At 66.9% G+C, this 23,543-nt stretch overlaps 2 protein-coding genes across 2 annotated transcripts in view; one reads left to right on the top strand and one right to left on the bottom strand.

Moving 5' to 3' along the window:
* Window positions 1-23,543, top strand: part of BRF1 (BRF1 RNA polymerase III transcription initiation factor subunit) — a 40,733-nt gene that overhangs the window by 1,475 nt on the left and 15,715 nt on the right. The window contains exons 2-5 of the mRNA XM_045822220.1: window positions 5,255-5,335; window positions 11,608-11,781; window positions 16,858-16,889; window positions 19,027-19,099. Of these exons, the coding sequence (XP_045678176.1) occupies window positions 5,255-5,335; window positions 11,608-11,781; window positions 16,858-16,889; window positions 19,027-19,099 (360 nt within the window). The remainder of the gene's footprint in view (window positions 1-5,254; window positions 5,336-11,607; window positions 11,782-16,857; window positions 16,890-19,026; window positions 19,100-23,543) is intronic.
* BTBD6 (BTB domain containing 6) lies at window positions 19,995-22,574 on the bottom strand. Its single transcript, XM_045822222.1, has 4 exons — window positions 22,146-22,574; window positions 21,889-21,979; window positions 21,633-21,751; window positions 19,995-21,462 (listed from the first exon to the last, which is right to left on the bottom strand). The coding sequence occupies exons 1-4, from the start codon at window positions 22,502-22,504 to the stop codon at window positions 20,430-20,432; spliced, it is 1,602 nt and encodes a 533-aa protein (XP_045678178.1). The 5' UTR covers window positions 22,505-22,574; the 3' UTR covers window positions 19,995-20,429.

The following is a 23,543-nucleotide window of genomic DNA, read 5'->3' as shown; positions in this document are numbered from 1 at the left end:
GGCAGAGGCTCACTTGTGCAGGTGGACGTCCAGTTCCAGCACCTTTTGCTGCGGGACTGCCCTTTCTGGACTCGCTTTTGTTCCTGTGGCAGTGGACACTGGGCCATGTTTGCGGGGCCTGTTACTGGGCCCCCAGTTCTGTCCCCTTGGCCCCAGTGCCAGGCCTTTGTCCTCAAACACTGGCGGCTTCCTGCACGTTATCCTAAGCCTTGAAATCAGACGTCCCGAGTCCTCCAACTTTGCTCTTCGTACAATAAGGTTCTGTAGGTTTACAAACACACACAGTGGGGCTTGGGTTGGAACTGTGTTAACCCTGCGGGTAAATCTTGGGTGATTTGACGTTCTTCCACGAACACGCTTTCGTCCCCTCTGCTGTCTCGTCAGTGTTTACAGCTTCAGCCCAGAGCTCCTGTGCATCTTCAGACAGCCACCTAAGGTCCACGCAGAACTGTCCGAACGACGTTTTTGAAAATTTCATGTCAGCCCTGGCTGATGTGGCTCAGTGGACTGGGCGCCGGCCTGAGAACCGGGAGGCCGCTCGTTCGGTTCCCGGTCAGGGCGTGCACCGGGGCTGCGGGCCAGGTCCTGGTTGCGAGTGGCAGCCGATCAGTGTATCACTCTCACACACTGGTGTTTCTCTCCCTCTCTCTAAAAATAAATAGAGTTTTGCTCCGAGGGTCTCATTGCCCGTGTGTAGAGATGTGGCGGACCCCTGTTGTTGGCGTGCTACACTTGTCGGTTGTCGGTGTTTTTGCAGATTCGTTGGGATTTTCCACGGGGACGGTCATGTCGTCTGCAAACGGGGCCGTCTGACTTCTTCCTGCGTTTCTCCTCCGTGCCGCCTCCTCGTCCGGCAGCTCTTGCGCCCCGTTCGGCCCAGTGTGCGCTGGGGCATGGGCTCCTGTTCTTCACCTGTGAAGCTGAGGACCTTCCCTTCGACTCCTCCTTGGCTGAGAGTTTATCGTGAGCGGGTGTGGAATCTTTTCGGGTGCTTTTCCTGTGTCAACTGGTGCAGCTGTGTGTTTTTCCTCCGTAGTGTGCCAGTGTGCCTCGAGTTCCTGGGGTGAACGCCCCTGGCTGTGTTGCTGGGTCCGATCTGCTGATATTTTGTTGAGGGTCTTTAAGTTTGTGTTCATGTGGGTGTGGGTCTGTAGTTTTCTTGTAAGGCCTTTGGTTTTGATACCAAGGCCATGAGCCTCAGGGAGTGACTTGTGAGATGCCCCCTCTCTTCTCTTTTCTGGAAGAGACTGTGTGGAATTGGTGTTATTTTTCCTTGACTGTCTGTAGGGTTCACAGTGTAGCCACCTGGGCCAAGGTTTCTTTGTCAGAAGGTTCTTAACTATAGAAGGTTCTGTTGTTCTGTGGTTGTAGGCGGCAGGTTATGGTTTCGGTGGTCCCTGTCCCCTGGGCAAGTCTGCGGTCTGGAGGTTTGGTCCACTTGGCCTGAGTTGCAAGTGTCCACAGGGAGGGTGGCGGGCACGGTTCCCCTGCTGCCCTCCCCAGGGCCGCAGGGTCTGCAGCGGGTCCCCCCTTCTCTCAGGTGCTGGTGCTGTCTGTGTCCTCTCTTCCCCGTGTCTCTTCTGCGAGAAGTCTGTCGATCTTATTGCTCTTTGCAAAGAACTGGCTTTGGGTTGCATTGATTTTCTACTCTCCTCCTCCCTCCCCAGGGTCTGTGTGTTCTTCCTGGGTGGCTTCCCCAGGGGGGCTTCCCAGGACTGCTGGAGCGGAGTTGCGGGCAGTCACACGTTGTGGCTTTGTCACACGTTGCCAAGCTTCTCATCCAGGACTTGGACGCCTGTGGGGAGAGAGCAGCGGCCAGAGTGAGCATGAGCACTGTGCTGAGTGTACCCCCTTCTGAGCCGGCGCCTGTACACACTGGGCAGGCAGGAAGCTGGGCCAAAGGGGGACCCGGGGGCCCTGGATGGAGAGATGGGCTCCCACCCACATGCAGCCCATCGGCCTGCAGCCCTGTGAGCGTGGGCTCGGAGCCAGGCGCTGATCGCTGGTGTGGTTGAAAGGAGGCGTGGGGCTGACCCTCCAGTCTGGTCCTGCGGGCCCTCTCCCAGGGAAGTGTGGCAGGGGTCCCCGGTTCTCGGCCCGAGGGGACCCAGGGAGCTGGCGCCTGGACAGAGAGGGGAGGGATGGCGCCTGCCTGCGGCAGCTCCCGTGTCCTGCAGGGAGGGCTCTCCCAGCCGGGCCCCTTCCCTTCCCGGTCACCACAGTGGGGGCTCCGGCTGCTGCCTTGGCTCGGCCCCCCTGGCATTGCCGTGTGTGCCCGGCAGCCTCGGCAGCGCCTCCTCGCCGCAGCCCACCCGCAGGCGAGCGTCCCTCAGAGTGGCCCTTTCCCGGGTCCCAGGGCTGCTGTCTTCCTGCGGGCTCTGCGTGTGCTTGAGAACCGAGCCGGGCAGTGAGCTCAGGGGTTCCCTCCAGGGTCTGTCCGCTGGAAGGCAGGGCCCGATGGCTCCCAGCCCTGGGCACCACCCCAGCACTGCTGCTCTGTGGGGCGGGACCCCGGCCCCCAGGCTCCCTGGGGGATGTTCACGGGCCAGCAGAGTGTGCGCCTGTGCTGGGTGCACAGCTGGCGCCTCGCCCCGTGGTGGCAGGGAGGGTGGTGCTGGGGACACCCAGGCCGAGTGCTTCAGCTGGTGAGGGGCGCGTGGCCAAGGGAGAGGCGATGGGCCGAGCGGGGTGGGTGCTGAGGCCTGTGCACCCAGCGAGGCCAGAACGGCCGAGGCCTCGTGGGTCCTGAGGAAGGGTGCCGGGGAGGGGCACGCCCTGTGCCTGCCGGGGACTGTGAGGGGCAGACAGAGCTCGCCAGCAGGGAGGGGTGAGGGAGGGGCGGTGTGAGGGGCGGCTACTGCAGCCTGCAGGGCCGGCCGAGGCGAGGGCCCCCGGACAGCAGCCCCCCACCCCCGCAGCTCCCTCTGGGGTAGGCGGTGCGCTGGGGGCAGAGGGAGCTCCCCCCAGCGACGGGGCTCCTGCTCGCCTGGGGACCTCGCTGTCTGGGGAGCACCTGCCATGGCGTCCAGGGCCACAGTGTCTCTGAGGACAGGAGGGGTCTCCGTTGTGAGGATGAAGCGCTTCCAACCCTTGTGACAGGTGCCCCCCATAACTGGATGAGAAAGGTGTCCTGCCCCCAGCCCTGTGGGGGGCACCCCGGAGAGGGTGTCCAGCAGGTGGAGTTGCTCTTGCAGGGGGAGGTCCACTTTGCACGTGCCCCACCCATGGGGGCCCCTCCCGCCGCCAGATCTCCAACACTGCAGGACGGTTCTTCGGTGGCTTAGCCCCCCGTTGTCAGCAGCAGGGGTCCACGTCCCTGTGCCGGAGACTCGTGCGGTCGCGCCGGGTGTCCGGGCGCTCCAGTCCACACGCAGCTCAGGCTGCAGCACCGCTGAGCTGCCCCCCGTCCTGCTCCTGCAGAAGGACCTTCAGAGCAGGCAGGAGCCCCTCGCTCGCTGTGAGTGAGATCGGTGCAAAATCACTGAGGTTTTTGCTCACCTGCGCTGGAGAAGCCGTGAGCGAAGCAGAGTGCGGCGCTGTGTGGGGGTCTTCCTGGGGCCCCTCAGCCCCGCCCACCCACCGCCAGGATCCCAGTGGGGCAGCGGGTCCCTCCCCTGCTGCCCACAAGAGGCCGGTCTTGGCCTGACCGCCCCCGGACCTTTTGCTTGTTAGTCCCAGGTGTGGTTTTTTCTGTCACAGGGTCTTGTTGTGGAAGACTGCCAGATGTTTTGAAGTAGAGGGTATAGTGTGAAGGGCACCTGAAGGGCGAGAATACCATGTTTTGGCCGGAGGTGGTGCAGCGTCTGGTCCTGGAGTGCTCTCCAGACTCCGTCTGTTGTAACCAAACCCCAGGGGGTGGAGTTTGTCCAACAAAAGACTGAGGTCAACTCAGCAAGCAGGCCCCATGCCACCCAGCCTCCCATGAGGTGCCGTCACCGCCCCTGGCACGGAGAACTTAGTCTGCACGGGGCCAGGCAGGGAGACCCCGGTCTCTCCTGGGCGCATGTGGTGCACCAAGGCCACATGTGGGGAGGGAGAGAGTGCCCATGCTTGTGTGTGCAAGAGTGTGTGCGTGAGTGGTTTTTTAGATTTTATTTGTTTATTTTTAGAGACAGGGGAAGGGAGGGAGAAAGAGAGAAAGAGAAATATCCATGTGTGGTTGCCTCTCTCGCGCCCCCTGCCGGGGACCTGGCCTGCAATCCAGGCATGTGCCCTGAGTGGGGATCGAACCGGTGACCCTTTGGTTCGCAGGCCAGGGCTCAATGCACTGAGTCACCCCAGCTAGGGCTGCATACGTGTTTTTTGTGTGTGTGCCTGTGCCTGATGAGTGCATGTACACCTCTGTCACTATGTGCATGTGTGTATGTGTGCATGAGCACGCACATGCCTACGTGCTGCACATGCCTGTATACATGTGTTCGTGTATGTGAAATGCATGTGCACGGGGAGCAGGTGTTAGGAGCCGGCTCCCAGAGCAGCCCCAGGAGGGGTGACGGGGCAGCAGGAAAGCAGGGACGCACGGAAACAGGAAGCAAGCCCTGGAAGTGCGAGGAGGCGGCCGTGGGGGTAGAGGGTGCTGGGGACAGGGGTGGAGGGGAGGGATGGCAGAGGCAGCACGGTTGGGGAGCCCAGGGTGGCGTCACCCCCTGGGGTTTTGTGGCTTTGTGGCCAGTAGAAGCCAGGCCAGGGCAGGCGGAGGAGCGAGGAGGTGCCCTTAACCTGCCGCTGGGCTGGGGGAGAGGCCTCCCGTGCCCTCGTCCTGGAAGGTGGGGCATCGGGGGCCAGGCCATCCCACTGTCCTTTTCCTAACAGAGCATTACTGCCACTTAGCCAAAGCACACACCATTTAATTAGAATGGTGGGGCGGGTCTTTCTTCTAAAACTGAAGTCGGGGACCGCTGGAGACGGATGGGCCAAAGCCGCTGTGGGAGAGGGAGGGCGCACGGCTGGCCCTGCTTCCCCCAGAGACCCTGGGTCTCCCGTGGCCTGTCAGCGCGGCGGACGCATCTCCAGGCACTGCCACCGGCCACAGGCTCCGCACCAGCCCCCACCAGGAGACGGCGCTCCTTCCCCGCCCCCAGTTGGGCTGGCCCTGTGGCCGCTGTGACCCCAGGAAGCAGCTGAGGAGGCTGGGCCTTGGGCCTCAGGAGGCTGCCACCCTCCCCCAGAGGGTCGAGTGCGACCCGCCTGGGTCTCAGTCACGCCCCAGGCGAGCGAGGGCTGTCGGGCTGATGGGTCTGATTTGTGTTTCTAGGTGCCGGCAAAACCCCGTCCCTGGGCAGCGGCTTCCACGTGAGCCTGGGAAAGGAGTCGAGAGCACAGACCCTGCAGAACGGTATTTCCCGCTGCGCTGCGCGGTGCCCCGCGAGGGGGGCGGGCCCCGGGCGGGGGACAGGGCGCAGGCCCCGTGTCCAGGAGGGGCTGCTCCCAGGCCCCTCCCCCCGGCCAGCAGGACCCTCCCAGGCCTCGCGTGAAGGTCGTGCCAGGGCAGTGGGTGGGGTCGAGGGGAGACCGGCAGCCCCGTGTGGCCGCGCCTCACCGCAGGGGCAGAGCTGGCCGTCCAGCCCCGGGCCTGTTTCCCGGGTGCGTGCCGCCCCCGTGTCGCACGGGGGGGAGTGCTCTGCGTGCCGCAGACCCCGCCGCAGGGGTCTCCTGTGCCGCCTCCGGACGTGCCCGCCCATCGGGGGGCTGCCCTTTGCTGACGCTGCACTGGGAGCCTGGGGGTGTTTGTGCGGGTGCTGCCCAGCTCCCCTGTGGTTCTGACGGGTCCAGGTCACCTGGTCGTGCCTTCGTTGCTGTGCTTTCCCAGTCACACCTGAGGACTGAGGAGCGTAGCCAGGCCGGTCCAGATCGCAGACGTGCGCTTCTGTTTTCTCGGAGTGAGGCCCCGGCCCACTTGCAGCGATGGGCCGGCCTCCCTCTTCTGCGCGGGGGTGCCCGGCACTGCGGCACCGGCGGCTGAGGGACCGGGTCAGCCCCGTTGGCCCCGTGCTGGCGGCTGTGGCTCTGCGGCAGCTGGTGCAGGGTCTCTGGGTCGGCCTGGTGTGGGGGCAGGGCGCACCCCCCCCTCATCTGCTGGGTCTCCTGACTCCAGAGCGTGGGGGTCTCCTTGCTGACTTAGGTCCTTCGTCTGTTTCGAGGGTTTTTGTGGTTCGTGCAGTGTGAGTTTTACATTTCGTTCCTTGCGTTGTCCCTAAGTGCTCTGTTCTTTCTGATGCTGTTGCTTTCTTCATGGGGTGTTTCTTTTAATCCTCACCTGAGGCTGTGTTTGTTGACTTCGGAGAGGGCGACAGGGAGCGTGGGAGAGCAGCGCCGGTCGCCTGCCTCCCGTGCGCACCCCGGCCGGCCGGGAGCGAAGCCGCAGCCTCTCCGTCACAGGGCGCTGCTGCGGCTGACCGAGCCGCCGCCGGGGCTGGGGTTGCTGCCTTCATCGTGTCTTCCGTTGTTCGTGGCCAGTGTGCAGGTGCGGGGCAGGTGTTTCCATGCTGACCGCGTGCTGCAGCCTGTGCAGAAATCGCCTGTTGTCGTCGTTTCTAGTGGACTCCTGAGGGTTTTGACACACGGGGTCATGACACACGGGAACAGGCGGGGTGGGGCTGCCGGCCAGGATGGCGACACGGGCAGACACGGCTCTCCTCTCCGCACAGCCGTGTCAGAGCTACAGCCGAAGCCTGGAACAGCCGTCACTCGGGGACGCCAGAGATCGAGTTGAATCGAGTCTGACAGCTACGGAGCTAGAGAAACCACGTCGTCCAGGCCGGGAGGAGGGCGGGCGCGATGCAGAACGGGCTGGCTGCGCACCCACATGGGTGAAAACTCAGGAGGGACGTCTTGGGAGCGAGGAGTCCCAGCCCCACACCCGGTCCCCAGCCTGGAATTCCAGGGCCAGGAAGAGAAGTCCCCGTGAACTCTGGCTGTGACAACCAGCAGGGACTGAGTCCGTGCAGGGGGCTGCCGGAGCCCTGAGCAGCTCCTCTGGGGAAACCCACACACGGACTCACCTACTGGGACTCGCTCCCACCGAGCTGCAGCGCCAGGCAGCAGCTGGAAGGGCACCAGTGGTGTGCAGGGGGAGACTGAGGTGCCGGGCATCCTGGCGAGCAGCGGCCATTGTCCCTCTGCTGAACCCTACCCCCCACAGAGCCAGCAGGCTGGTGCCACCTCTGGGACTCCATCAGCTGGCTACCACTGTGCGACCCACGTGGAGATCCCCAGAGGCTCTGCCCACCCAACTTACAGGCCCACCCGAGAATAGCTGTTCTGTAAGAATAGCTCACCTTGGCCCCTACATCTTATCAAACAAGCAACAGCTGGCCTCCGGGAGCCCTCGCGGCAGCCAGCCTAGCAGCCAGCCTGGAGTCACAGCCTGGCGTTGTCACGGGCAACCTCCCGGCCCAGCACAAGCAGCAGCCACCTCAGATTGCTTGCAGCTCCAGCAGGGTGGCCCCGGCAAAACACAGGTGGGGGCCGGCCTTGGCCTGCACCTCTCGGGAAACCCCAGGGCCAGCACACCCAGTGGACGGCTGCAGACCACTGATACGCATGACCCATGGACGTGAACAGCAGTGGGGGCTTGCCTGAGGGAGTGGGGGACGCTGGTGGAGGGGGGTAAAGGGGGAAAAATCAGGACAACTGTTACAGCACGATCAATAAAATACAATTGAAAAATAGGTAGAGCTTTCCTTCACCTCCCAAACTGGATTGTTTTGATGTCCTGCCTGCCGGCCCCCGCCAGGCCCTCCAGCGCCGTGTGGAGCGAAGGGTCCTGTCCCTCATTTCAGGGGAAGCATCCAGCTTCCCGGCACAGAGCGCCAGGGCGACTGCGGCCAGCTCAGGCCTGTGGGACGTCTCTGTGAGGACACTCAGGGGTGTGGGGGCTCACACGAGCATCCCCGGGTCGGTGCACCCCGCGCTCTGCACCTGCACGCGGGTCTCCTTCTCCGTGGCCCTCGAGGACCTGTCCCCTCCCTGCTGCCGCCGGGGACGGAGTGGCCAGTGACTGCCCCCCGCCGGCCGGGCACCCCCTGCAGTGGGACCCCCGGGCAGCAGGCTTGGGCCCGCCGCTCGTTGGAGCGTGTCCTCTGGGCCCCCAGGCCTTCCCTGAGCGCCCGTGGGTGTGCTGGCTCTCACTCCGGGCGGGCTCCTGGGGGGCTGGAGGCTGGCCTCTGCCAGACGCCGCCTCGGGGCAGGGGGGATGACTGCGGAGCGCCCTCAGGCTGAGCTCTGACCGCACTCTCCTCCTCCTCCTCCTCCTCCTCCTCCTCCTCCTCCTCCTCCTCCTCCTCCTCCTCCGCCGAGCCGCGGGGGGCCCTGGCCCAGGAGCTCGGGGCGTGGGCTCCACTGAAACTGGGGCCTGCGGGGGTCCTCCCTGCGCCCCGGCGGCTCTGAGGCGCCACAGGCCCGTTCACCTGGGAGACGTTTCTCGGAGACACTGTCTTCCCAAAATAATTTCCACGTGTTGATTTCGGAGAGCGAGGAAGGGAGGGGAGAGGAAGGCAGGCGTCACCTGGTGGTTCTCCTTACTGACGCGCCTGCGGTTGAGTCCTGTGTGCGCCCTGACCCGGGACCGAACCCACAGCCTCAGCGCTTCGGGGCGGTGCTCCAACCAGCGGAGCTGGCCGGCCAGGGCTTCTCTTGGGGAAACCGGTGTCCTTCTTCTCGGCGTGGCCTGTGGGCAGCAAGGTCATGCAGCGGGCGGACTGAGCGTGGACTGCGGGACGCGCTGAGCCCCACTGGCCACGGCGTGGGCCCCTCGGCAGGCCCCTCGGGGGAGGCGGGGGTGGGCCGGTGGGCGGTGGCTGCGTGGGACGTCGTGGGGGGACGCCTGTCCGTCCCGTCCTGCCAGCCCCCCGCACCCGTTTCTTGGGGGGACCAGCCTTTCTCTCGCTGCTTTGCGGGCGCTCCGCGCTCGAGACTTCACTCCTCGTGGGCGCACACGCTCCGCGTCCCTCTCCCGGTCGATGGCTCGTGTCCCCCTCATCAAGGTCGCCCTCCGCCGTGTCGCTAGTTTTAATGCAGCGCCCGTTCGCTTCTCGTGGTCTGGGCTCCTGTGACCCGTTTAAGGCTCTCGTGCGCCCGAGGTCTGGGTGCCCTGCCGTGCCTGTTCCGGGGGCTCCCTTCACTGCTGCCGTTCTCTCTCGCGCACGTGTGCGCCCCACGCGGACCCCCGGGCCAGCTCCCAGGGGGCCCAGGTCCGCACGCTGCAGTGGGGGCCCCGCGTGGGCCAGCGCCGTCCTCAGGAGGCCGCCCTCCCCGGGGTGCCTGGGCGTCGGCACGTGACCCAGCCCGTCCGGTCCCCGGTGCCCCGTGGGCTCCTGGTCCTTCCCGCGTCCGGTCCCCACCGGAGAGCCTGCCGCACGTCACTGTGTGTGCTCAGGCTCGGCGGGGGGGGCCCTACTCCGTCAGTCCCGTCCCCGTGTCGGGGCCAGTCACTGTCCTGGCTGTGGGCCCCGTCCCTGACTTCGCTGTCGCGCCAGGATGTCCCCGTCATCGGGAGCGACGTCAGCACTTCGTCACCAGCGGCTTCGCCCCCCGCTCTTCTCTCTGTCTTGTCGCCGCGGCGAGTCCTGCCGGTTCCTGCGGGCCTGCGCCCCGCCGGGCCGGACGCGCGGTCCGAGGTCATGGGAGCGCTGGCCTGTCCTTCCCTTCTCGTGTGGCTTTCCTGTCCTGCTGGCCCTCACAGGCCAGCGCAGGACACCAGTCTCCGCCTCAAGTGGGGGTGCGCCGGCAAGGCCGTGCAAGCCCAGCGTTGTCCTGGCGAGGAGGTTCTCTGGTCATGGGAAGTTCTTCGCGGAGGCTGCTTGTCACGGGACCACCCCGGCCTCCTGTGTACCGCCCGCGCCCCCCCGCCGCCACCCCCCCCCCCCTCGTCAGTGTCTGTGCGGCTCAGCGTGGGTCCCGCCGCCTCCCTGCCCTCCCTCCGCTCGGGCCCTCCTCTCCGGCCGTGGTGGGCGGGTTCTCCTCCCTCCGTGCCCAGGACTGTCAGCCACTAGGTGTGCTCGTCTTTCGGCGTCTGGCTCTGTGGACGTGTGCCCTCCCTCCGGCACCCGCCTCTCGGCTTCCACGCGGGCACTTCCAGCTGCTCTTCCGGCTGCTCTTCCCGGCTCCCTGTGGCTGGCACCTGCGCTCGGCTTCGCTGGAGCCCACAGCTGTGCAGACGGCTGGTTCTCCCCTCCTGGCGGGGGCGGGCCCAGGGCCCAGGGCCCAGAGCGTGCCCTCCGTCCGATGCAGAAGCAGAGCCGTCCGGACCAGCGTGGCCACGCCGCCGGCCACGCTGCAGACGTGCGCAGCTGCTGGTGCGCCCGGCCCCGCTCCGGGCGTCTCCGGGGTCCTCGGACCTGCTGGGCTGCTGTGGCCTCGCCTCCCTCGTCTTCTCCCTCGTGCTGCTTTCCCCAGGGGCCCCGGGCAGGTGTTCTGGGGAGGCCCCGCATCTGAGATTGCCACGGGTCTCGGGGGGGCCCCGAGAGGTGGGGCGCTCTACTGCCAGCCCCCCGTTGGGCGAGCTGACCCCCGTCCCTGCCAGGCTCCTCCCAGAGGTCCCTGCGTCCCGTTTCTGCGCTGTGGTCCTTCAACGCACGCAGTCCAGCCCCCTCAGAGCAGGAGGGGACCGAGGCCACCCCTGGCGCACGGAGAGTGCACGCCAGCGCAGTTGCTGGGGACGCTGGGTGTGACATGCCGATGGGGAGGTGGCGACTGGCCCTGCTGTCTTTCCGTCTGGTTGGTCAGGGCCTTGGTTCTGCCTAGGCCCTCGCTCCGCGGGAATGGCCTCGGCCCACGTCTGTCCGTTCAGCCCGGCTGGAGGCCCGGGAGCTGCGTGGGTGCCGGAGGGAGCCGGGTCGAGGCAGGGGCAGGCCCTCGGGTAGAGTCCAGCTCATCGCCCCCACTGCCTGGCCAGCTCCTCAGGCTGCCCCCAGGCGCCCCCGCTCGGGCCACGGTCCCGACTGCATCCCGGCCAGCAGACAAGCCCAAGGGCCGCCCAGAGCTCCCGCCTCCCCAGCCACGGTCTGCGTCGGAGCAGGGGACAGCTGTCATTGTAGTCCGTGGGCCGAGGGGGGCCCACTTCCGACCTGGCCTGGGATAGGGTGCAGGAGAGCCGTCTCTGGGGTCCGTGTGCCCAGCATGGCCGGGCCGCCGGGCAGTGGGGCGGGGCCGCGGTGGCGGGCACAGCTCCTCATCCTGGCTCTCCCCGGGTTCCTGGGGGGCCCCAGCGCCTCTCATGGGCGGGGCAGCGCTGGCCCCTCCTGCCTCTGCCTTTTGGCCCAAGGTCACGGGGTGGGCTTGCTTTGAAGGGGGGTGTGTGTAGATTGTCCCTCCCCACAGCCGCCAGTGCCGCTGGTGCGCTGGCCAGGACGGTCCTTGGGGGGGAGGGTGCTGAGCCGCAGGGGAGGGCAGGACCCTGTGGAGCCCCATCCGGACACCCCAGACTCAGGGCCTTGAGAGAGGGGCACGCGCCGTGCTGCCGACACCGGTGCTTCGTGGACGGCAGTGACCTCGCACCCCACGTCCCCGCCTCGGGGACCCACACAGCCAGCGGGCGGGGGTGCGGAGGGCGGCTGGGCCCGCACCCCGAGTGCCGGGCGCAGCCGTGACCACCGCCCTGTGCCCTAGGGCGGCGCCAGCTCCAGAACCTGGGGAGCCAGCTGCAGCTGAGCCAGCACTGCCTGGACACGGCCTTCAACTTCTTCAAGATGGCCGTGAGCAAGCGCCTGACCCGCGGCCGGAAGATGGCGCACGTGATCGCCGCCTGCCTCTACCTCGTGTGCCGCACGGAGGGCACCCCTCGTATCCTTTGGCTCGGGCCTCTCGGCCGGCCCCCCTTCGGTGTCGGGGGCAGCAGTCGCGGGGGTCTGTGTCGGGTCCAACCCCTGGTGGGGCCGGCCGTCTGGGTGCCGTGAGTGCTGGTCTTCCCGGCCGCCCGCTGAGGAGCTGGGGGCCTGGGCCCTGAGCCCCGAGTCCCTCGGGGGACAGTGGGCGCCCTGCCGCCACTCCCCGGCACCTGCCTGTGGCCGGGCGCTCGTGGCCAGGCCGGTGCTCTGTGCAGGGGGAGTGGCCCCCGGAGGCCCGCTGGCCTCACGGCGCCCCACAGCCCTGCCTTCTCTGGAGAGGACCGCGCCTGCTCCCCCTTGCTACGTGTGCCTGGGTGCAGCTCTGCAGGCGGCCCCCGTGCCCGGGGTCCACCCAGCGCCCCTGGCCTCCTTGCCGGGCTGTCTGCCCTCTGGCCTCCTTGCGCCCCTTTCCCCATCCCCGTCCTGGGTGGGCCCCGCTCCCACCCCACGGCCTCCGGCAGCACGTGTGCTCGCCAGAGGACCGTCCCCCGCCTGCCTGCGCCCACAGGGGATCTGAGGGTGCAGAGGGCTCTCCCGGGATCCGCACAGCAGGGCCAGAGCCTTCCGCCTCCCCAGCTCTGCTGAGCGGCCCGACCCCCCGAGTCCCGCCCTCCATCTGCGGCGGGTGCTTCTTGGCTGGATGAGAGGGTTCGTGGCGCCACGGACTCGGTGGCTCCGGCACCCCCTGTCTGGGGCTGCCCATGCCACCGGTTCCTCCCTCTGCTGCCCCTGCCCAGCCCTGCAGTCCTGTCTTCCCTGCCTTCCTCCTGTTTCCCCGGGCGCAGCTGGGGACAGAGGCCACTTGTGGGGATGCCGGGTCCGCGGGCATCAGCACAGGCAGACCCCCAGGTGGAGTGCACAGGGCTGCCCGCCAGGCGAGGGTGACCGGTGGCCCGGTCCAGGGTTCCTCTCGGAGGCGGTGGAACGGGTCAGCGTCAGGCTGCAGGGCTGGTTGCGCAGCTCTGGGTGGGCCGAGGACCACCGAACTGCACACTGGGAACAGGTGGGCTGCGGCCGTACCCCCGACCCTGCAGCACAGTTCCGGACCAGACGGCGGGGTGTGGGAGGCCCGGGCCAGCCTCAGGACGGTGGCTCTGGGGGAGGCGAGGGGGAGTCCCCAGGCTCGTCCTGGTGCTCCCCTCATTCCGGCCCCGGCCCTTCCCGGCCGCCCTGGCGCAGCTCCGCGGTCCCCGTCCCGGCACTGCCTCATCCCTCCAAGTGACTCCCAGACACCCCGAGTCCACGCAGAGCTGCTCCCTTCTGGCCCCAGCTGACTGCCTGCGGCCCCCACCCTCCTGTCCCTGCGCGGTTCCTCCCCTCCCCGGCTCCCAGAGGGTCGGGCAGGGAGACGCCTGCTCTCTGGACTTCGGTCCCCGGCCCCTGGGAAGGTGTGGCTGCAGGGACTTCAGGGCTGGACCTCCCCGTCGGCGGCTACACGCGGAGCGGGCGCCTTTGCCCACGGCTGGTGTCTGCCCTCGGTGGCTGGGCGCCGGCCCAGTGGCCAGCAGGCCAGTGGGGGGACCTGGGGGTCTGCGTGCAGCCAGGAAGCCGTGCGGGAGGCCTCTGTCGCCTCTGACTCGTCACTGCCTGGGAGCGCCTCGGGCGGGAGGGGCAGGTCTGCTCAGAGCCCCCGAGGCTGACCAGCGGCGTCCAGCCTGCCGCCGCCCTCGGACCCTCTGTCTCCCGGGCGGCAGACGCCGCACTTGGTCGCTGCACTCGTGGTTCGCAGGTCCGGGCAGGCCTCCAGAGTCCGAGCTCCGTCCCCACAGCCGCCGAGTGCCCCTCAGCAGAGGGCTGTTCCCTGCGGGTGGTTTCTCCGGGAGTGGGGTGAGCAGGACAGCACCCGCTGTGGGGCGTCGGGCCCGAGGTGGCTGTCTCTGCGGGTTCAGGCCCCTGCGCCGCAGCAGCTGGCGAGGCGGCCCGCCGTGGCGGGTCCCCTCTCTTGCCCCCTGGGGCCTGCGGTCCAGACGCTGCGGGGGCCCAGCCTCCTGTGTCTCCTGTCCACGCCTGTGCCCGGTTTCTGCTGAGGGGCGTACCGGTTTGCCTCTTTTCCTCGGTAGCAGCGTCACGGAGACGTCACCCCCCGACCCCACTCGCCCACTGGGGGCGCGACTCCTGCGAGACACGTCTCCCACTGTCTCTCTGCGTTCGCCCAGTGGCCGTGGAAGCCGTGTGGCTGTGTCCCCCAGTGGCCACGTCCCCCACAGGGTGGGGGGGTCCCCTTCCCTTCCTCCTCACCCACACTGCCTAGTCTTCTCGGAGAGCCGAGCTCCTGCTTTGAGGTTTACTTGTACACTTACTTCACTTCATTCGCTTATTTATTTTTATTTCCTTCCTGTCGTTTTGGGGGGTTAAAGTCACTGTTACTACAGCTTCTTTTTCAGAGAAGCCTCTGAAGGAGGGAGACAGAGGAAGACACACGCCGATGTGTGGCTGCCTCTCCCACGCCCCCTACTGGGGACCTGGCCCACAACCCAGGCCTGTGTCCTGACTGGGAATCGAACCAGCGACCCTTTGGTTCTCAGGCCGGCACTCAGTCCACTGAGCTGCACCAGCCAGGGCCACTCCAGCTTCTTGAGTCGTGGGATTTGAGTTGGTTTTCCCTCACCTAAGTGTCGGAGACGGTGCACTTCTCTGCAGCTGGGCTATGGTTCACTGTCACCCTTTGTTTTTTCTTTTTTTCATCCTCACCCGAGTACGTTTTTCATTGCTCTTAGAGAGAGGCAGGGAGGGAAGTGTGGATGGGTGGCCTCCCAGAGGCGCCTCGACCGGGAGTCAAGCCTGAGACGCTCTTATGTTACGGGACGACGCTCCGCCCAGCCGAGCTGCCTTTGCCGGGCAGCGCCCCCCACTTCCGATGTGCTGCTCAGTTCAGAGCGTTCTCTGATCTGCACGGCCATCTCTTGTGTCCGGGGCTCGTGTACCAGTCATTGCTTGCGTCGAGGACGCGTTCTGAGGATGGCCCTGCGTGACCCCCGCCCCGAGAGTCGGGAGGCCATTCCCGCAGCTCAGCAGCGTCAGCTCTGGCAGCTGCAGCCTTCCTGGGTGGGGGGGTGGGTTTGGGCTGTCTGTGCCCACCAGGGCGCCCTGCCCGGGTGTCCCCGGGGCTGCCGAGGGCGGGCTGAGACCCCCCACCGCCTGGCCCTGGGGCAGTGACTGCTGTAACACCGTGAGGCGTCCCCTGCAGTGCTGCCCTGCTGGGAGCCAGGGGAGCCGCACCGGTCCTCACCCAGCGGGCCGTCTCCTCAGGCCGCGTCTCTGGTGAGCGGTGCACGTGGCCTGTAGCCCGGTCCCGAGCGGTTCTTCCCGGGGAACCGTGAGCTCCTGCGGAACGGCTGGCTGATGTGCCGGGCTGTGTCTCGGTGTGTCCACTTGTTCCCTGCCCCCTCCCTCCGCGCCTCTGCCTGGGGACCTGGCCCTGTTGGTCACGCAGCCACCCGGGTGCTGTGGTGGTTCCCCTGGGGTTGCAGCCCGTCCTCCACGCGCTAGAGGCCCCGCAGGCAGAACGCGGGCGCCTCCCCGCGCTGTTCTCGCCCTGTGCCCCCTGCCGCTGTGACAGCCGTCGCCTGGCCTGCTGTGGGGACAGAGGGGCTCCCGTCTGTGGCCCCTGCCGTGTGCTGACCTCAGTGCTGAGGGGGAGGGCATTCCGACGGCCTGCAGAGCCGTCCAGCTCCAGGGGAGGGGCAGCCCAGGCTGCACCCAGGTCCCTCTGCAGCCCCTGCCCTCCAGGCGTTGCAGGCAGATGAGAAGAGGCCCCAACCCACGGGGCATAAAAGGAAATGCCTGGATCTCCCTTGTGTGGTGGATGGGTTCTGGCCCACGCATGCACCCCTGCGACCCGGTCATCTGGGGGACGGGGCAGCACTGTGCTGCAGCAAGTTCCCGGCACCCCTTCCGTCAGTCCCCTCCGAGCACAGGCCCCGCTGCCCCCCGAGAGTGTGTCCCAGAGCCTCCAGGCCGGAGCCCGTGCGCCGCGCTGCTGCCCGTGGGCTCAGTCCCCGTCCCCGGGGCCCCCCCGCCAGTGCCCTGGCCGGGCCGCTGGCTGTGGTGGGGGCCTGCACCCTCCCTCGGGGAGGGAGGCCGAGGGGGGTGTGGTCGTGGGGTCTGTCCTGTCTTGCCCGGGACCCCAGGCCTCTCTCCAGGGCAGCTGTCGTGGGAGCGTCCGAGGCCACAGGGCTGCCACTGGCCCTGCTGAGGCTGCTGAGCAGGGTTCTGCCCATGGGCTTAGTGGCTCTTCGCTTTGCTTTGTGAAGCATCTGGTCAAAATTTTGTCCCCCTTTTATCTTCGTTTTATAAGTTTTTAAATGGGCTCGTTCTCTGGAGCAGTTCAGGTCTGAGGAGGGGCTGCCCCTCCGGCCCTCGTGCGCTCCGAGTCGCCACACCTGCCCTCGTCCGCCCGTCCTCCCGCCCGTCCGTGGTGGGAGCACACGGGACAGTTTCATGGCCCTGCAGACCTGCTGTGCAGCACCCCTCCCCCGGCCCCGGCGGCCGCCCTGGCCTTGACGGCCTCCCCTGCACTCCCTCTGTCCCGTCCGCACCGTCGTCACAGCCTGTGCGTCTGGGTGTGGCGCTCTCTGTCGTGGGGCTGCTGCCCTCGCCTGTCCGCCCTCGTGGGGGGCTGCGGCCCCCGACTCCTGGTTCGGCAGCTGTGTCCAGCCCAGCTGTGGTTCAGCGAGGGCCGGTTCTGGCTGCAGTTGGATCACGTGGCAGGAGCGGGGAGAGGGCGCAGGCCTGCGTCCCCACAGCCGTCCCCGAAAGCACCAGCACGGTGGTGGCGGCTGCGTCTGTCCCCGGGAGCTGGGGACCTGGCACAGGCCACGCCCCAGCTCCCGCAGGCACTGGAGGCAGGCCACCTCTCGGCACGTGGGCACCTGTGTGGGTGGGGCCCACTCCCCGCCCTGCCCTGGCTCACAGGAGCCTCTGGAGGGTCCAGGCACCCAGCTGCCACCGCGCTCCTCCCTCCCGATGGGTGCTGATCCGAGGTTCCCACGGGCCTGTGGGCGAGAGAGACATTCCTTGACCCGCCCTGCAGACATGCTCCTCGACCTTAGCGACCTGCTCCAGGTACAGTGACCTCTGAGTCTCTTCCCCCCAGGTCTGTGCTGGGGCGCAGGCCCCATGTTGCCCCCACGGGCGGTGGGGCCCAGGCGGACTCAGCCTGCGGCACCGGCAGTAGTTGGGAAGGGCCGGACCGGACGAGCACACTTCCGACGACGCACGCCCCGCCCCGCCCCGCCCCGCCCCCTCCGTGTGTCGAAGGAAGCTCGCCTTCCGAGTACCGGGGAAGCGTTTTCTGGGGAGTCTCTCGTCTCCAGAGGACTGAACGTGACGGAGAGACCCCACACGGGGCACACGTGTGCACGGGGCGTGCTCCGGGGCGGGGCCGTCGAGGCAGTGTGTGCGCCCCACACCCTGGGCCCAGGGGCCCTTGCCCCGGAGGGTTCGGAAAGTGAAGTTGTGGCACTGAAGACAGCCACGACCACAGTGGGAGGACCCGTGCGGAGCCACACAAGTCCCGTCCCCACGGGGAAAGCTCAGGGCGCCGGGCTGACCAGCACCGGGCACCACCCGTGTTCCTGTCCTCCCAGCTGTCCTCACGAGCGGTGTCTCTCGGGGGTCCTGCCCAGAGCACCCCCCGGAACTGTGAGACCTGGGCATTTCCCATGCCAGCATCGGGTGACTGCCTGGGGAGGACACGAGAGGCCAGGCAGAGCCGCTGTCCAGGCAGGGTCGGGCCCCGCCCGCAGGCTACAGGCGGGGCTGTTCTGGTAGTTTCTCCCTTCACAGCCTTGGAGTCGGGAAACCAGTCAGGTGTCCACACGAACAGGGCAGCCGGAGTGGGTGTTCCTGCCCTCTTGGAACCGAACCAGGCCTGGGGGGTCACTGTGCTGACCCGCAAGTTCAGGCTGGACACAGACCGACAGTTGGCTTCCCCTGATGTTTTGGGGGAAGGCCATGCCTCGGGCCCCCCTGGTGGGCCGGGCGCAGCCTTCACAGGGCGGGCGTTCCGCCCTCTGCTGCAGGCCTCCCCCGGGGCTTGCACTGCCAGGGGTTCACCAAGGGGAGAGGAAGTGAGTACAAGACCCAAAACTGGAAGAGACCACCCAGGTTTAGGGTCTCGTTTTGTTCTCATCCACACACCCCAGGGTTTGGCACTCCCTGGTTGAGTGAACAGTGAACGCCCTCCAGCAGGAGCCATAGGAGCACCCATGGGTGCTGGCAGGAGGCGCCTTCATCCCACTATGGTGCAGCTGACAGGGGTGCTCGCTCACTTGGGCAGAGCCGACCTGTCCTTGGGCGTGGTGGGAGGGCTGGCCGGCCACCCCCGTGGTGGCCGACCGCCGTCAGAGGCGAGCCGCGGACAGTGGCCCTTAGCCGGAGTGTCTGTCACACCGGCCTGTGGTGGACGGACGAGGAGCGACGGCGTCTCTGGCGGTGAAGGCCTGGGTGTCAGCACTGCCCCTTTTGACCCTCGATCGCTGCTGGAAGTCCGTTCAGGGAGCCCCTCCCCGGACACTCGCACCTTCCACACCTGGGACACGGGGCAGGGTGGCCGGAGGTGGTGGGGCAGGCAGGCCTGCACAGGGGAGAGGGCCGGGAGACTCGGAACCTGGTAGGAGCCCGGCCGAGGTGCACACAGCGCACACAGCGCACGCACACAGCGCACGCACACACTAACACCACGTGCACGTGTGTGTGCACTAATGCTCGTGTGTGGTGCATGCACACTAATATCACACGTGTGCACATGCACAAACGTGCACCCACTAATGTGCATGCACACACACGCCGCACACACGTGCACGGACCAGAGCACAGCCCACGGGCTCTGTGAGCTGCCGGCCCTAGGGATGGCTTCCCTCGGAGCCTTCAGGGCACCTGTGAGCAGCAGGTACAGTGACTGTGCCTGGCTGGGGTGCAGGGTGCCCCCGGGACCTCCGGCTGCCCCCTCCCTCCTCAGCACCCGGGTGGGCACGGCACACACCAGTCATTATTCTTGGTGGCCTCCCAGGAGTCCCAAGGCCAGGCTGGGCTGGACCAGGCAGCGAGCTCTCTGGGAGGCCCGAGTCCCAGGGCTGGGCCCGTGGGGGCTGGGAGGCTGATGGGGTCTTTGAAGGAACAAAATGAAACATGCAGTTTGAGAGAGAAAAGCAGACATTTCCTGAGTACAGACGCCACCCGGGTGGTTTTTTCCCAACAGGTAAACGTGTACGTGCTGGGCAAGACGTTCCTCCTGTTGGCGAGAGAGCTCTGCATCAACGCACCGGCGATAGGTACGGCGGGGCTGGTGCCGGGCTGGGGGGCCGTGCGGGGGCGCGGCGAGGTGAGAGGCTGTGCAGGCCCCCGGCAGGGCGGCGGTTCTTTCCGAGCCAAGGCCTGAGCGCTGACGTCCGTCCTTGGCAGCTGGGGACAAGGGTGTGGACGGAGGAAGCAGGGGCACTGCCCTGGGGCGGGGGAGCCGAGGCCGCCTCCCACGGCACACACGGGCAGCCAGGTGTCTTGGGGAAGGCAGGGCCCGGGCACGTCGGGCAGCCTGGCTCCAGTGCGGGAGTGTCACCAGGGGCCGGTGTCCAGCCAGTGAGCGTCTAGTGCGTCTCCTGGAAGTGAGGGAAGGCAGTCCTGTAGCACCCACGGGAGGGCCCCTGGGGCTGGTGGGCCTGGAGGCTGGAGGGGCTGCAGGGCGGGGAAGGCCCTCTCCTCCCGAGGCCACATCCCTACTGAGTGATGCAGCACCTCCCCTCCCGCGGGGCCCTGCCGAGGTTTTCCAGAAACAGCCACAGCCTGGGGAGGACGGAGCCTGCTTCACTGCAGTGTACCCATGGGTGGGTGGGGGGGGTCCGGGGCCTACCAGGGGCGTTCCTAGGGGCTAGCGCCCTGGGCCCGAGTGCCCCCACCCCGCCCCTTGCATCCGAGTTTGTCACATAGGAGGGTTTTGTCTGAGCAGCCAGAGATGCTTAACCGAGTGCATGACTCCCAGCCTTTCCCAGGGCGTTCTGGCTGCAGCCTTGGGAGGCAGGCCTGCCCAGACGGGGCGGGGGGCCCAGGCTCCGGAGAGGGCAGACCTGGAGAAGGCCGGGCTTCCCTGGGCCGCATGGGCTTCTCACCTGTGTTGCTCAGCACTGCAGGTGTGCCCTGCCGGTGGGCCGGTGAGAACGCGAGCACCTTATCTGTGTGTGGCTCTCACTTTATTCAAACTCAAGGTGAGCTATTTGAAATGACTGTTCCCGGGTTTCAGACTCGAAGGGAAGATCTAAAGCTCAGAACCCCTTAGAATACAGTCCATGAGGGTGGGAGGGACAACCAGTCCCACCCGGCAGTCGGCGTGGGCGCCACTGGTGGGGTCGGAGCTGCCGTCTGCCCCCAGCCTGCCCTCCCCCTGCCACGGGCTCCCCAGTGCGCCGTGCCGGAGGCGCCATGAGGCCCAGTCGCCAGCACTGGGAAGCTGGCGCTCTGGCTGTGTAGGAAACGACTGTTTCACACACTTGGCGAGAGCCGACCGAGCACAAAAGATTCGCAAAGGGCACGAGGCCCAGCAGCTGCCATGGGGAGCGAGTGCCGCCTCCCCTGCGTCCCCCACAACGCGTCCCATCCAGCCGCGGCGCCTCAGGCGTAGAAGATGAGCTCAGGGATCTGCCCACCCTGGACGCCGGTGCCGTTGGTGCTGTCCGAGGAGCACTGGAACTGGAAGGTCACCTTCCCGCACTGCACCTCCGTCATACCCTCCTGCCCGAAGTAGCTGAGCTCGCTGCCGTCCAGCACGGCGCTGGCCGTGTAGAAGGTGTCCTGCTCCACCTGCACTGGGTGCTCGAACCAGACCGAGAAGGTGCTGCTGGAGCCGTCGGAGACGAACCTGGTCAGGTTCTGGGCGAGCACCACCCCGAGCCGCTTGAGCTCAATCCTCACGCTGTACTCGGCCTTCCCGGAGCTGGACCCGTACAGGCCCAGCCCCGCGACAAACACCCTCCTGTCGGCGGCAAACTGGATGCTGTCGCAGCGCCCGCGGTAGCGCCACTGGTTGCTGCGGTAGGCGGAGGACTGGAAGCGGTGGCACCTCTGCGGGGCCAGGCCCTTCCTCTTGGTCAGGGGGAAGTCCAGCGGGGGCTTGTTGGCCGCCGTGTACCACAGGAAGATGTTGTGGGTCTCCTCCAGGGTCAGGATGTCCGACTGGGCGGCGCCGTTGGCAAACTCCTCCAGGGTCATGGTCGGGATCCGGACCAGGTAGAGGACCGGCCCCAGGACGTTCCTCTTGTTGCGCGGGGTGACCGGCAGGCCCTGCCTCCGGCACTCGGCCTCGGCCCAGCTCAGCACGGCCTCGAAGACCACCGCCTCCTTGGTGTTGAGGGCCTCCCGGGCAACGACGATCTCCAGGGTCTGCCAGTCGATCTCACAGAAGCCCTCGGACCTCAGGGCCATCTCCGCCTGCGCGTCGATGACCTCCCAGCAGCGCTGGGTCAGCTCGGGCTCCTCGAACAGCCGGCTCTGGGACAGCAGGACACAGGCGTTTTTGGCTTCCAGGCTCGTCTCCAGAAAGTGGACACAGGCTTTTGCTAACGCGGGGACGATGTACTTCTTGGCAGCGTAGAGAGTGGCCAGCACCGTGTCTGCTTCCAGGTCAATCTCATCACTGTACATGTACCTGGCAGGGCGGGGACTGCGTCACCAGCCGCATGCCCCCCCCTGCCCCCAGCACCCAGCACCTGGGAGACAAGCCCCCAAATCCTTGTGGGCTTCCCCTGCAGCGCGGTGGCCGCAGGGCAGCGGACGGGGAAGAACCTCCCATCCTTGCAGGCGAAGGAGCCCACTCACTTCAACATGATCAGGAAGGCCGCGGGCTCCACGTCCGGAATGTGGATTTCCGACTTGACTTCTGCCAGGTCCCCATAGAACATGGCGTAGAAGACTGAGCTGCCCACGGCCAGGACGTACTGTGGAGAGAGAGCGCCCTGTCCTGAGCCCTGGACCCCCTGCCCAGCAATGCCACACCCTGGGTGGAAGGCAGTCTGTTCCTAGTAAGAAAATGCCTGTCGCCTTTGGGAGCTCAAAGGGCCAAGCTTCTACCAACCTTGTGGGCAGGCACTCTCCGGGCCCCGCCCGGGGGGCCCACAATGAAGTGGACGTCGGCCATGAGCTCGTTGTTGAACATCAGCGCGTTCCTGTAAAGGGGAAAGGCAGGAGGCGCAGGGCTGGAACGGCGCAGGGCTCCGCCCGCGCTCACGCTCAGAGGAGGGGGCGCTGAAAGACTGGCTCGGGGCCCCAGGGCCTGGACGGGCGGGGCGGGGCGGGTGCGCAGGCTCCAGGCCGGGCGCGGCCCGGACTCACCTCTCGCGCAGGGTCGGGTGGAAGGACTGCCAGTTGGGGCTCTCCAAGTTGTTGTTGTCGGGCGCGGGAGGTGAGGGCGCAGGCGGGGGCGCGGCCGGCGGCGGAGCACTGGGCAGGCCCTTCCTGCCCACGGTGGCGGCGTTGCTGTTGGCGATGTCCGTGGCGGTGGCGGCTGTGGCGCCTGCGGGCGCGTACAGTTCCGCGGCCATCTTCACCGGCAGGGTAGCCTCCGCACGCGGGGGCGGTGCGCCGTGCGCCCTCCCGCCGCGCCCGGGCCTCGGGGGCGGCTCTGCGAGCACCAAGAGCGCGGTGAGACACTGCGTCACCCGACCGTGCAGACAGGCCAGGGGCAGCAGCATGGGGCCACAGCGGGCGCTGCTTCCTCGCCCGGGCGCCCGCTGCCCGGCCGCAGGGGGCGCCGTCCACCTGCGCGTCACTTTGCGTCACGGTGCCGGCCCGCCCCCGCCGCCTGCGCGGAGGACGTACTTCCCGCGGCCCCGCCCCGCGCGCCAACGAGCGCGCCTCCAGCCCGGCTTCTGGAGCAGGCAAGCGCGGACCTGCGCGGTGCTGGGAGTCCGGTGCTGGGAGTCCGGCAGTGCGGAGTCTGGCAGGGGCGCTGTGGCGGGAGGCCAGGGCCGGGACGGGACGCGGTGTGGTTGGCCCAGCGACTGCCCTAAGTCCGCGGACGGGCGATGCAGCTACCCACGCTTCTCCGATAGCCAGTGGGTCCGTACCTGGCTGTGGGTCCGCCTGCGGTCTCGTGTCTGCCTTGGAGAAGTGACTCTTCACGCCCTGGGCCTTTTCTTCCTCCCTTTTTTAGAGGAGGGAGGGAGAGAGACGTGGTGGATCCGTTGCCTCCCGCCCATACCCTGAAAGGGCTTGGAAGCCCTGACCCAGAGCGGACCGGCAATCTTTTGGTGTATGCGCAGACCCTCCAAACAGCGAGCCACATGTCCAAGGGCCCTTTTATTTGTTTTTCAATTTTTTATTTATTGATTTTAGGGGGGAGAGCGAGAGAAACATCGATTTCTTGTTCCATTTATTTACGCACTTGTTTGTTGATTCTTGTATGTGTCCTGACTGGGGATCAAACCTGCAACCGGCATCTGGGGACTATGCTCCAACCAACTGAGCTGACCCGCCTGAACTGTCTTTTTTTTCTTTCTTTTTTTTTCTCTTTTTTTAAGATTTTACTTATAGGGAGAGGGGAAGGAAGGGAGAAAGAGAGGGAGAGAAACATCAGTGTGCCTCTTGCGCGCCCCCTGCTGGGGGCCTGGCCTGCAACCCAGACACGTGTCCTCACTGACTGGGAATCGAACTGGTGACCTGCAGGTTTGTAGGCGGGCACTCAGTCCACTGAGCCACACCAGCGATGGCTGCCCGTGTTTTCTAATCGGG

Source organism: Phyllostomus hastatus, unplaced genomic scaffold (assembly GCF_019186645.2).
Source record: "Phyllostomus hastatus isolate PE091 unplaced genomic scaffold, TTU_PhHast_1.1 phas_scaffold_501, whole genome shotgun sequence".
NCBI classification, from domain to species: Eukaryota; Metazoa; Chordata; class Mammalia; order Chiroptera; family Phyllostomidae; genus Phyllostomus; species Phyllostomus hastatus.
The sequence above is the reverse complement of the archived record's forward strand: the minus strand, read 5'-3'. Positions and strand labels throughout refer to the sequence as shown.

What these genes read in the sequence shown, in the direction of transcription:
- BTBD6 (XM_045822222.1), bottom strand. Translation starts at nt 22,504, where the DNA reads ATGCTGCTGCCCCTGGCCTGTCTGCACGGTCGGGTGACGCAGTGTCTC. An exon ending in GGAGAGTGCCTGCCCACAAG is followed by an intron (nt 21,752 to 21,888) that starts GTTGGTAGAAGC and finishes CTCTCTCCACAG; the next exon opens with TACGTCCTGGCCGTGGGCAG. An exon ending in GCCTTCCTGATCATGTTGAA is followed by an intron (nt 21,463 to 21,632) that starts GTGAGTGGGCTC and finishes CCGCCCTGCCAG; the next exon opens with GTACATGTACAGTGATGAGA.